The 13,137-nt window shown below is 38.5% G+C and overlaps 1 protein-coding gene across 3 annotated transcripts in view; it reads right to left on the minus strand.

Moving 5' to 3' along the window:
* Positions 1 to 13,137, minus strand: part of ATP2C1 (ATPase secretory pathway Ca2+ transporting 1) — a 203,403-nt gene that overhangs the window by 84,596 nt on the left and 105,670 nt on the right. For all 3 annotated transcript variants that reach the window (XM_063452172.1, XM_063452173.1, XM_063452174.1), the window contains 3 exons: positions 8,496 to 8,606; positions 7,819 to 7,935; positions 4,629 to 4,718 (listed from right to left, as the gene is read on the minus strand). In XM_063452172.1, the coding sequence (XP_063308242.1) occupies positions 4,629 to 4,718; positions 7,819 to 7,935; positions 8,496 to 8,606 (318 nt within the window). The remainder of the gene's footprint in view (positions 1 to 4,628; positions 4,719 to 7,818; positions 7,936 to 8,495; positions 8,607 to 13,137) is intronic.

Raw genomic sequence — 13,137 nt, forward strand, 5'->3', positions numbered from 1 at the left:
AGGACAAGCAAACCCTCACTAACGCTCACAAACATCCCATCCACTGACCATCCGGGACTCACACCAGACCACGGCAGCTCAGCCGGTCGACACATATACTCACACACCGACACATGTACCGTGGCCTAACGTCCCAACGCCAAGGCAATTCCACCAACACGACCGGTTATCTAAACGGCACAACAATACGGGTTCACCACATGGAACATACACTATCCTCCCATTCGATGGTTGATAACACATATATCACACAGGAGACGTTGATACTACAATGCCACTATTAAACCCGGTGGAACTTCCACACACATAATTGACACCCTTCATTGAAAGCTGAGCTCGCCCTCCCTCCAGTCACTTGCTAACAATAAGAGCGTTTATTTCACAATAGCAGGGGAGGGGAGGGAGGAGGGAAGGAAGAAAAAAAAAGGAGGGGAAACACCCACATTAGCGGTTTTGAAACAGAGGGACGGACCCATATGCGACCAAGGAGGTTGAACTTACAATTCTGGAATGTTGCTCCCCACACCCCTTTTTACTTTCTGTTCTCTTCCCCCTTTTTTTTTTTTTAAACAAATGACACCCACCTGCAGAGTTCATGGTAAGAACTCTTAATCGCTCCCTTACTCCATAAATGTTACCACACTGGATTGCAGTTAATTGTCATAACAATCAGGATTTCTCCTTATAGATTGTATCAACTAGGGCGCACAACTCTGACGCATTATAAATAGATGTTGATATATTAAACTGCATGCACCACGTTGTATTGATAACATGATCTTGTTATGCCAAAATGCCTTGGATATGTACTCCCACCCCCCCATGTACCCCTCCCCCTTTCTCTTTCTTCTGTATCCACCACTCCCTTTTGACCTACTGAAAAATAAAAATCTTAAAACATAATATATATATATATATCCTTGCCCTCAGGCATTATAACAGCACAAAATAGGTCTTATTGCAGGCTGCTTGAGATGTCTCAATCACATATGAATATGCCTCAGTTGAACAGTTTCAGGACCTGGTCCTTCTCCTTCCAGAAGAGAAGAAAGCTGCTACAAAAAGTGAAAAGCACCAGGGGGTTCTCATTAAACTGGTGACATTTCAACATGAGAAGCCCGTATCTTGATATATTGGGGTGATGTTAAAGCCTTCAAAGCCCTGGACATTTTTCATCTGGCCTCTTTTGTGCCTCCATTTAGTCTACCCTCATGTCTCACTCAGGTGACCTCAATGTGATCTAAGGTTCCTCGAGCAAAAATGGCTACTCCTACCCCTCCCAGGTGAGCCGACTGTGAATTCTGGTGGGTGTGTTTAGCCGGTTGCGGTTTTGCTCCTGGAAGGATTTTATCCTACGGGGACTGATGTTTTGATCCTCAGTTACGTCTGGATGACTCTACTGAGTTAAAAAATGTTTGTCATTTTTATTCTTGCACATACATGCATTTTAATCAAAAGTTTTGCATGTGATTGCTTCCCATCCTGAACAGGAGGGGCATTTTCGTAATAGGATCCAAAGAGGCAAGGGTAAATGAATACAAATGAAAGAGCTATAGTCCCGCTCAAATCATATCAGCATAATGGTCCAAAAAGTTAAATTAAAGAGAAAAATACAGTGAACTACAAAACGTTTTCTTAAAAGCGAGTCTCTCAGCACGAGAGTGGAAAAGAGAGGTTATGAAAGGAAGAGAGAAGAAAATGGGAGACATGGACCTCTGTGCCCCTTTTAATGAAATAGCCAGTGGGGTCTTTTTCTGTTCCACAGCTAACTTGGTAATCTGAAGGGACTAAATCACTATTTTTTACTATTCTGCAAAACACATCTGCATATGATAGTCCATCATAGTAGTCTCAATGGAATTATCTTCAAGAAGTCAAATCTCATTACAAGAAATGTATTCATGATTCCTCACAAATTGCTCTAAACTAAACGCAAGAGAAAGCAGACATTACAGGCTGAAGAGCAAGTGCAAGTATTAGACAGATATTAGAATGGAAAAGGAGGCCCATCACATTAAGCTGGAATATTTTACAAAGTTTGAACATATTATTAGCATGGCTTCAAAAGATCATTAAAAATAGCTGCAAAAGGTACAAGTCTGGTCACAATCTGAACTTTTTATAATATATCATACACATGCAACTTCCTCTTTGAAGTTAACAAAAAGCATTTTCTTTTAACCCCTTAAGGACCAAACTTCTGGAATAAAAGGGAATCATGACGTGTCAGACACGTCATGTGTCCTTAAGGGGTTAAAAGGATTCTATAGTGAAAGGAAAACAAATCTGACCCTTGGCGATGGGTCGTCGCTTTACCTACTCCATCTTCCAACGGGGAGGGGTGGGATAATGCGCCTGCACAGAGGGAATCAAGGCGTTTTCTCTAAAAATGCTATGGTTTACACTGCAGGATTATGGGGGACAAAGACCACACCAATGAGCTGAAGTAGTCTAGGTGCTTAGTGTCCCTTTAAGTAAAACTATCATGACAGGTTAAATCATCATGAATAGTAGCTTCCGATGATACTTCGTGGGCTTGTAGGTCATCAACTTTAAGTAAAATACAAAACTGTAGCCACACACCAGCTTGGAATCTACTAGCCATCTCGATAAAAGATTGATACCCCAGACATAAAAACTGTTCCCTCAGATACGGACTGAACAGATTAACAAACCAATATATATTAGTGTACTTTTGATATAGCAGCACAAATATAAGAGAAATGACTTTTTACTTATAAGACCCTTAACCCCTTAAGGACCAAACTGTCATGTGTCCTTAAGGGGTTAAAGGCATAGATTTCAATGCGTGGAGCTATTTTATATTATATTAAATATTTTGCTCCCTGTAGCTTTTGAGAGATTTGTGCCGGTTTTATTTTAAAAAAAAAAAAAAAAAAAAAAAGGGATACAAAAGTTCAAGAATGTGTGAAGACATAAAAAAAAAAAACTATTCACTCACAAATTTTTTTTTATTTTTTTTTTTTTAGTATACATTGAAAGTCATTTTGTTATATTAGGAGCATAATACTTTTATACACTTACATACACTCTACATTTTATGCAAAATGTCAGATTATCTAGTAAATAATAAACTTTAATACATAAGTTTGCTTTTTAAAAATTTGTTCCAAACAGAACTACAAGGTCAAGATTTGTTAAAGGAACACTATAGGGTCAGGAGCACAACCATGTATTCCTGACCCTATAGTACTAAACTCACCATTTAGGTGGCTTGCTCCCCCTTAGCCCCCTTAAAAGGAATTAAAACTCACCTTATTTCCAGCGCCACGCGGGTCCGTCGGCGCTCGCTCCGTCCCCTTGGTGACATCATCAGAATTCCCTTTAGGGAAAGCATTGGATTGGATAAAAATCGGCAAGGGGACAGAGCCAAACAACATTTTAGCCAATCAGCACCTCCTCAGAGAGATGCATTGAATCAATGCATCTCTATGAGGAAAATTCAGCGTCCCCATGCAGAGCGTGGAGACGCTGAGCGGCAGTGCTGCCTACTGTGCAGCACTAAGCCAGGAAGCACCTCCACTGGCCGTCTGAGGAGTGGCCACTTGGAGGTGTTCCTAGGGGCAATGTAAACACTGCCTTTTCTCTGAAAAGGCAATGTTTCCATAACAAATGCTTGCATATAATGATTAGACTCACCAGAACAACTACATTAAGCTGTAGTTGTTCTGGTGACTATAGTGTCGCTTTAACAATAAGGATCCTCTTTTGAAAGTACATGAGAACAGGCAAACCACCCCAAATATATGAAAAAAACAAAAAACAAAGAAACCATCAACATTGCAGAAGTAAGTCTCTGCAGGGCCGCCACCAGAAATTTTGGGGCCCCTAACTCAGCTCAGGGTCTGGGCCCCGCCTCCAAATACCGCCCACAGGGTTCGCCTCCAAATACCGCCCACAGGAATACACACACACACACTGATACAAAAGGACACAGATACATACTAACAGACACACATACACGCATACATACTGACAAACACATACTGAGACATACACACAGGCATACATTGTGACAGACAGACACATACTAACATACATACAGACACAAATGCATGAGGACATAAAGACACATACATACATACAGACACCGACATACATACATACACACACATACATACATACAGACATACTGACAGACATACAGACACTGACATCCATACACACATACATTCATAAAGGCATACAGACATACACAGACATACATTCATAATGGCATACAGACATACATTCTCTGGTTATGGTCTTCAGTCTACATAGGTTTTAGCAATAATATTGTAACACCATGTCATAAGCTTATAATTTATAAGTAAAAAAAATCAATCAAAAGAAAAACTACATATTCCATATATTAAAACAAATGAAATTCCTGAAACAAACGACGTTTGGCTAAAACAAAGAGAAGAAAACAAAAATCGCATTTTTCAATTTTTGGGGGAGGGAGGGGGGGCTATAGAAAACTACAGATGTATCTCACTGCTGCAGAATACACATGACAATAATAGTGCTGTATGGAAAATAAAACCCTAATGTGCTTTTCTTTTATTATATTTTTTTTTTGTAATGCAGAAACACAACAATGAAAAGATATTCAGAAAATCACTTACCACAGTGATACTGACAGCATCATCAAACTGATGCATTAATATGCTGATAACAGCGGATGCAAGTAAGAGCATGAGTAGGGGATTCTTAAACTGAAATAAAGGAATGGCAAGTTAATACACAGAGGTATAGCAACCATTAATGTATACTTTTTACATTATTTTTTTTTTAATCTACTTTAAATAAATAATAAATCAAACAAAAGAATGGTCAAAAAATGAAAAGGCCAGAAAATATATCCAATCAAATCAAAGCAATGGCTATTACACCAAGGTACATTTATATGCTTTTATACAAGAATTCAAGGCTAAGAAATTCATAAAATGAGATCGCTGGGAAATGCCAAAATCGTCAGGCTCGGACTAGTCATCGGGGAAACCAGGCAAATGCCCAGTAGACTGCTATGGCCAAGTACAGAGGTCAAAAGCATATAATTGTGCCTTGGTGTAATAGCCATTTCTTTGATTTGATTGGATATATTTTTGGCCTCTTCACGTTTTGGCCACACACATTTATTTATTTATTAAATATTTTACCAGTATGCATACATTGAGATCTCTCTCATTTTCAAGTATGTCCTGGGTCCACAAAACATTGCATTGTTACAACAGGATACAATATTACAAAAATACAATATACAAAAAATTAAAAAAATTATATATATATATATATATATATATATATATATATTAACACACACACACACACATGAATTTAATACACAACAGGTAATAAATATATTCAACCATGACAGGTGCATTCTGTGCTGAGATCACTTAAAAGATTTTAGATTGAATGAAGATTTGACTGTGTCCCTGAGGATATTCCATAATTGCGGTGCTCTGTAGGAAAATGAAGATCGAGCCACTTTATTTTTGTATTACGGTATGCTAAATATCGTGCTAGTACTGGATCGGAGATTATAGGAGGTGGGAACAGCTGGGGAGAGCATTCTACTCAGGTAGGATGGGAGCTTCCCAAAAATGCTCTTATGCACAAGGCTGGAAAGATGAAGAGTGCGTCGGGATTCTAGCGACAGCCAGTTTCGCTCTTTTAACATGTCACAGTGGTGGGTAAAGTAATGACATTCTAGTGCAAAGTGGCAGAATTAATTATACAACGTATTAAAGTTTATTAAGGTGGGTTTTGCGGTGCGGGTGCATACACTACATCCCCATAACCAATGACCGGCATTAGCATTTGTTGCACTGTTTCCTTACTGTAGGGCTTAGGCAGGATTTGTTTCTGTACAGGGCACCTAGTATTGGGTAAAGTTTTGAAGAGATTTTTTCAATGTGAAGGCCAAAGGATAGATTGTGGTCTAGCAACATACCTAGATATTTAAAAGAGCAGACTGCGGTCAGTGTGCTATTAGAATTTGTTCTGATACACAGTGGCTGATTTTGTAGTTTATGTAATTTAGGTACAGTTCCAAAGATCATTGTAACGGTTTTGTCAATGATTAGGAAGAGTTTGTTATCTGCTATCCACTTTTCTACCTCTGTGAATTGGTTTTGGAGCACAGCCTAAAGCTGCAGTAGATTGGGTTTACTAGCGTAGATTACAGTGTCGTCTGCATACATGTGTACATTTGAGGATTTGCAGACGTTAATCATATAATTTATAAATAATGTGAATAGCAGAGGGCTGAGTAAGGAGCCTTGTGGAACACCACACGTGACTGGAAGAGGAAGGGAAGCGCTATCAGAAATGGCCACATATTGCAATCGGTCTGAAACATATGATTGAAACCAGGTTAGCGGAAGTTGAGTGATTTGGACGAAAGCCTGATTGATCAGGAGTCAGATAATTAGATCGTTGCTAATATTCACATAGTTGCGTGTGGGCGCATTTTTCCAACATTTTTAACAATACTGGCAGCAATGATATTGGGCGATAATTAGATACCAAAGTATTGTCACCACTTTTATGGATAGGTACAACTTTCGCAGTCTTCCAAAGTTTGGGTATGTATCCTGACACCAGGGATTCATTGATAAGGGTAGTGACAGGTTTAACAATTGCTGGTGCACTGAGCTTCAGCAACATTGCTGGGACTTGATCTGGTCCACACTGGTTTTTCATTTTTAAATTATTAAGATGTTTATTAACGACACTAACAGGCCCAGGTCTAAAATTGAATTTCTCTATATGAGGATTTTGAAGATTTGGCAGGGCCTGATCTTTATTCGTGATCTAAAAATTAGTGTCATTTGTTATCCTGGCAACCAGGGTGGTAGCACATCCAACAAAATAAATATACCCCTGTCTCCCCCTCTTAACTAAATACAACTTCAATCCCACGCCACAAATTTACACACTACAGCCACTGTACACAAACACATACACAGTAGCCCCTAATAACACACATTACACTGTACACACACACACACACGTTACATCTCTTCTACACACACAACATCCCCTCTACACACATACTACAGCCTTTATAGGTACACAAATACACTACAGCCTCTAGCCAGAATTCCAATCCTACAAGCAGAATCCAAATGCATGACAATATCCCTTCCTGACCCTTTTGTCTTCTGCTATCCCATTTATAGAAAAACAAGATTCAAGTCATCAGGAAAAAATTCACTTGTTTCCAAAATGAGAGGTTTTCAGCACAACTCAGCATATGGAATTCCCTAGAAGACCATTGAAAAAACGTATTTTGGTTATTTTGACCGGGGGATGGGGGCATGCTGGTCATTAGTGATGGCAACACGCACTCTTTCTAGCCCTCCTCTCCAACTGATTATTGATTATTTTCCCTATCCGCCTAAGAGAGATTGCATAAACTGTTAAGAAGCAAATCTTTTGAATAATTGACTGAAACTCTCTGGCCATGACGTGTGGAAGAATGAAAACGATAAATCTGCCTACGCTCACATAGGCTCGCTTCATAAGCATGATATTTTGATAGTTCTATTAGGCTGACCCAAGGACTAGCGTCTCTGAGGTCAATTTTATGCAAACATTTTAATACATACACCCTATATTCTTACTCTTACAGTCTCAGAGGAAAGAATATAAATGAAGTGCTAAATGTGATAAACTATTATACAAGAATGGAGCTATAGGTATGTTTAAATACAAAACAAGACACCTGTCATGGTCATTCAATTCTTGTAGAAAGATGATTGACTATAATACTAAAATTAACATTATATTCTCTGAAGCACTTCTCACCTGTGAAATATATTTTTTCCATAATGGTTCCTCTTCGTTGATATCAAATTCATTCCAGCCATGGTTAGTTCGTCTGTGACAAACCTCTGCACTGTCTAAGCCACTTTGCAGATCAGCCTGTCAAATGCACACAGATGAAACAGAATGTGATTACCGGTAATTCATCTAATTGTGAAAGCTATGAATTCATCAGACACTTTTTGCCAGCCAAGAATTTAGATTAATACCATGTTCCACGAATTGTGTGAAAAGCAACTGGAAATTAACTGAACAAACTAACACCGGATCCACTCTGTAATACTAAATCTATGATATTGTTAAATGTTTTACAATAAATCTCCATATTTCAACTTGCGTCCAGTTTGCATATGTAATGTGATCTTTTGTGCCGATTGATACGGATTTCCAAATACACGTTTCGCACATGATAATACAGAACAGATGTCATTATAACCCACGATCATACGTACAGCTGTAAATGTAACGATCTGGGGACCATTTACTACATCAACAACAAACTAGCAATTTGCTGAAATTACCAATCAGACAGAAAACAATTGGATAAACACAATGTGAAATGCATGACTTATCACAGGAGTAAAATGACATAATTGAACGAAGGCATCATTAGGCAGAGGGGCGGCATTTTAAACTATCTGTACTGCTGAATGTCTCACCTTAAGGATCCAGGCGACTTCGCTGACGGGTAATTCGCTAGCTTTTTTAGAAGTCAATACAGGGATCATTTTATCATCTTCAGTGCCAGATGTTAGGTCAAATGTTGAATCCTGCAAGTAATGAAACACAATGTATGCTTGATAAACTGTTGCATTATTAGTATTCCAAGTATTGGTATTGATATAGCGCCGACTTATTCTCATCGCTTTACAATAAATGTTGCCTTTATGTTGCATTCAAATGAACACTATATATATTGGGTTTTTTATTAGCATATTTTGGATTCAAATCTTGTATTGCAATGTTGGAGATGTCCCCATTGCCCAATATAATCTATAATGCATGTTGTGGCTAACACGGAGCATTGCAGGGCCTCTAATCTCAGGGTAGCCTAAAATAAGTGGGAGATCCAATCCCTTGAAGAAGCAGCTATTTGAATTGATTAATTAATTCCTTTCAGATTACTGACATGCTAGGAGAGGTGCAGTGAATACAGATACGACATGAATTCTCTTCCAGAAATCAATGAAGTTAGAGTGGTTAAATTAAGGATTGGAGCCACAAAATAGCAGCTGCTCCAAGGTAACTCCCACCAACCTCAAGCAGAACGCATCTTGTATGTCTATTAGAAGAAAATATTGCCATGTTGGGGTTCTGATTATTAACACAGGATGGAAGTGTGGGGTGTCACGAAAAGGAGTGAAAGTGAAATCTTGCATCTTACCAGTGATGTCATTGGGGGTAGAGTTTGCCCTTAAAATGTGTTATATTAACCTGGCATGCCAAACAGGACAGACTCCTAGTACGAAGATAAAAAGAAAAGGTCTCGTAGTGGGATTAACCCTAAACATTAAACCAAAAAGCTGGTCCCAAACTAAAAAAGAAAAGGAACCGGAAGTGTTGGAATTTCCCTTAAGAATAGAGCATATGAACGATAAATGGATCATAGATTATAAACATACAACTACAAAAAACAATTTACATACTAGATATAGAATCACACAAGTTAAAATCATATATAAGAATCTCTAAAGACAATACCCACACATAGCCAGTGCAATTATTATTTGGAAAAGCCTTTATTTAGTGCTAGGACAAATGTTAAATGGGATGCCTACTAAATGTCTAAAAATGGGATTATAATTTGCCACCTAGTAGTAGTCACAGAATCATTAAGTATTGGTGTAGAAGCCCTGTAGAGGCTGATCGTTTATATATAATGATAATGAAACTAAATTTATACTTAAAGGGACTCTCCAGTGACAGGAAAACATATTAGTTTTCCTGGCACTGCAGGACCCTACAGTGCCCCTCACCCACCCACCCCCAATCTCAAGTTGCTGAAGGGGTTAAAAACCCTTCAGTGACTTCCCGGAGTCCAGCGCTGATGTCCCTCAGCGCTGGGTCAGGCTCTGCCTACTCTCCTCCCTCGTCGACGTCAGCCAGCGGGGGAGACCTAATGCGCATGCTCCTCACTATCTTGAAAAAGCCTGGCAAGCACGAGGGAAACGCGTTGATGCTGAGGATCTCTAGTATATCTCTAGTATATCTCTAGTGGATTGAGGCAACGGCGTCCCTCCTGCTTTACTTTTGTGGCTTAAAGAAAGGACTTCACACGGTTCCAGCTGCTCCAACTGGAGGGTAATACTTGTTCACCCACTCACTGCTTAACTGCATGTACTGGATTTAATAGTGGTTATTATATTTTATACCACTTTCGTTATTTTTTTATTCAAAAGGAATTCTCTTTTTAACTACTTGATGAATAAACTGTGTTTGATTTTTATCCCGTTTGAAGTAATTTTTATAAAGACATTACTGCAATTCTAAACTGTAGATTATCTACACCATTCCATTTTTGACCACAATATCTCTCTTTATCTGGTCAATGTATATTCACCACTGTGGAGGTGAATTAAGACTATATTAACATATTGTTATACTTTTCTCTCTTTATTAAGGGTAAGACCACTTTGCACATTGTTTATATCTCAGGTAGGACCTTGGAAAAAGTCCATCTTGGGCATAGTTCATTTCCAGAAATGTTTCCACTACTCTTCCAGAATTCCAAGCTCAACATGCAAATAAGCACTGACCAGAATTGTGTTTCAGACTTCATCCTGCATGTCTGCAGAAAAGTTTATCGGCAGAGCACAGTTACAAACACAGGTTATAAAGAAAGCTTGAGTTCTGACGCAAAAGGACCAACAAACAGAAACCTAATAATGGACTGTATAATTTTGAACTTTAGGTTGCTATGACGACACTGGTCCTTCAAGGAAAACTATTATACCAACATGTATTTCTGACACTATAGTTCTAATAACACATATTATGAGGCCAGCCCACCTTTGTCCCTGTTAAAAAGTTATTTAACTCCCCTTTATTCCAGTGCCACAATGATCTCGCCACGCCTGGCCCCACCTCTGTGGCTGAAATCATCAAATTTGATGATCTCAGTCAAGCCAATGCTTTGAGGCTATTGCTCATGCACAGCAAAATGCTGTGCTGCACCAATAAGAATCTTCTCATAAAGATGCGTTGACAAAAAGCCTGCAGGAATATACTATATACACCAGAACAACTTAACCTTTAAGAGGTTGATGTAAACTGATCAAAAACAAAAAGGGTCAAAGTTTTCTATACCTAATTTAAAATGTCCACGTGGGGTTCATTTTACATGTTAAAGGGTCACTGCTCTAGTGTCCATGCTACACAGAGATCCCAGGACCGATTCACCTGTTTTAATCAGAATCTCTTCACAGACATAGTTGAAAGTTCCTACCTCCAGATTAGTGATATCACTTTAGTCCATCTTTGAACATAATTCGTTGGCTGAAAGCATCAGCTGATGATTCCTGTCCAAAGTTGTTAACAGTGGATAGCACCAGTAAACTGACACAATAGCCACTAAAGTGGCCTGAATACTCCTTTAAAATGTTTATTCTAAAATAAATCTTTATACTGTAAGCTCACGGGCAGGGTCCTCTACCTGTTGTATTGGTCTGTTATTATTGTGTTTGTCTTTTTCCCCAATTCTACAGCGCTGCGGAATTTGTTGACACTTTATATATGCCAGTAATAAATAAATAAATAAATAAATAAACCCGGTAGTTGTGGAAAGTGCTGTAAGCCTTAGTAAAACCCTCCTTTCCCAAGTACATTTAATTCTTGCCAAATGCCTGGAGGCACACTGGAGAGCCTGTATGCCCTACTTAAAAATACAAGCCCTGGTCAGCTTAGTATCAAGCTGCCTGCACGTGTGCAAAGTCCTATAAAACATGCTTAAACACACAGGTCACAGTTGTACATCATTCATGCCAAACAGCTGTTAAGTGTAGGAGTGGCTATAAGCACTATTTAAACATACAAGTCCCATCTTAAGCCGTTCGGCAAATTAACCGATTAAATGTACACGGATTTAAAAAATTAATAAAAAAAAAAAAAGGCTGGATTAGTTTGAGAAATTCTGAAAGTCAATGATATCGGATTTAATTTTTTTTTTCATACAGGCTGCATCAGTAACGGCCAGGGGAGTTGTGCACAGGGCTGTAAAACCAGAAACAAGATTGATTTATCTCCAAAATGGTAGTGTATTGAGCAGTAAAACGTCAGAGGAACGGTCTATAAACCAAAACTGCTTTATTAAGCTAAAGTTGTTTTGGTGCCAATCTTTTATCTTTAACTAAACATAGGACAATTTAAAATCACACTTTGAATAAGCTTCGGCTCTGTAGGAATGGATGTTCCCCATAGATAACCAACAAATAGTTTTCGGTCTTATACTAAACAAAACTTATGTACATTTTCCCTCTTTGTACAAAAAAATAAAAATGAAAAATACACAAACATCAGCTTCATTATCCTTCCGTTCCAAAACCATGGGAAATAACAGAGAGATTTCACTTATTTTGCTAAAAAGGCAGCACTATTCCGGTAAATGTTAGAACTTGTGGGGACTTTCTTCCACTGAGCCAGAAGAACGTTAGTAAGGTTGAATATGATGTAGGACAATTCATCCAGAATCCCGATTGCTGTTCAAATGTACTTCCAAAGTGATGATGTCGGGGATCTGTTTTCCACGCTGATCTTTTCAAACCATTTCTTGCTCGGGGTGTGGGAGGCAACCTTTCACAAATTGTTGCCACAATGCTAGAAAAACAGAACTACGTGGAATGTTATTGTGTGTTTTCAAGTTTCTCCAGTGACAGAACATTTAAAAAAGTGATCGTTATCCGTTTGCATCCACACAGCCCTGAGAGACCAATCTAGAGCTTGTAGTTTGACTTTGTTGCACCTTGAAATTTCTCTGTCGCAATAATAGCACTTGTAGTTGACAAGGACACAGCTCTAATAGGGCAGAACAGACTTATTGGAAAGGTAACATTTGCACTCTACAGTACAGGACATTATACTGGTAATGTTAGTATGTAAAGACTCTGTGACAGCATGCTAGTATAACTGCCAGGAATGGGAGTGGCTGAAATTAACATATCAACGATTTGGGATGGGTGACCATACGCTTTAACCTATTTCATCTAAAGTTAAGATGATATGGGTGAATGTGTATGAACACACATCCTTTTAGATTCTAAACCATAAATATTTAGATATTCATAATAAAACGAGACACATTAAGAT

This window comes from Pelobates fuscus, chromosome 4, assembly GCF_036172605.1.
Source record: "Pelobates fuscus isolate aPelFus1 chromosome 4, aPelFus1.pri, whole genome shotgun sequence".
NCBI lineage: Eukaryota > Metazoa > Chordata > Amphibia > Anura > Pelobatidae > Pelobates > Pelobates fuscus.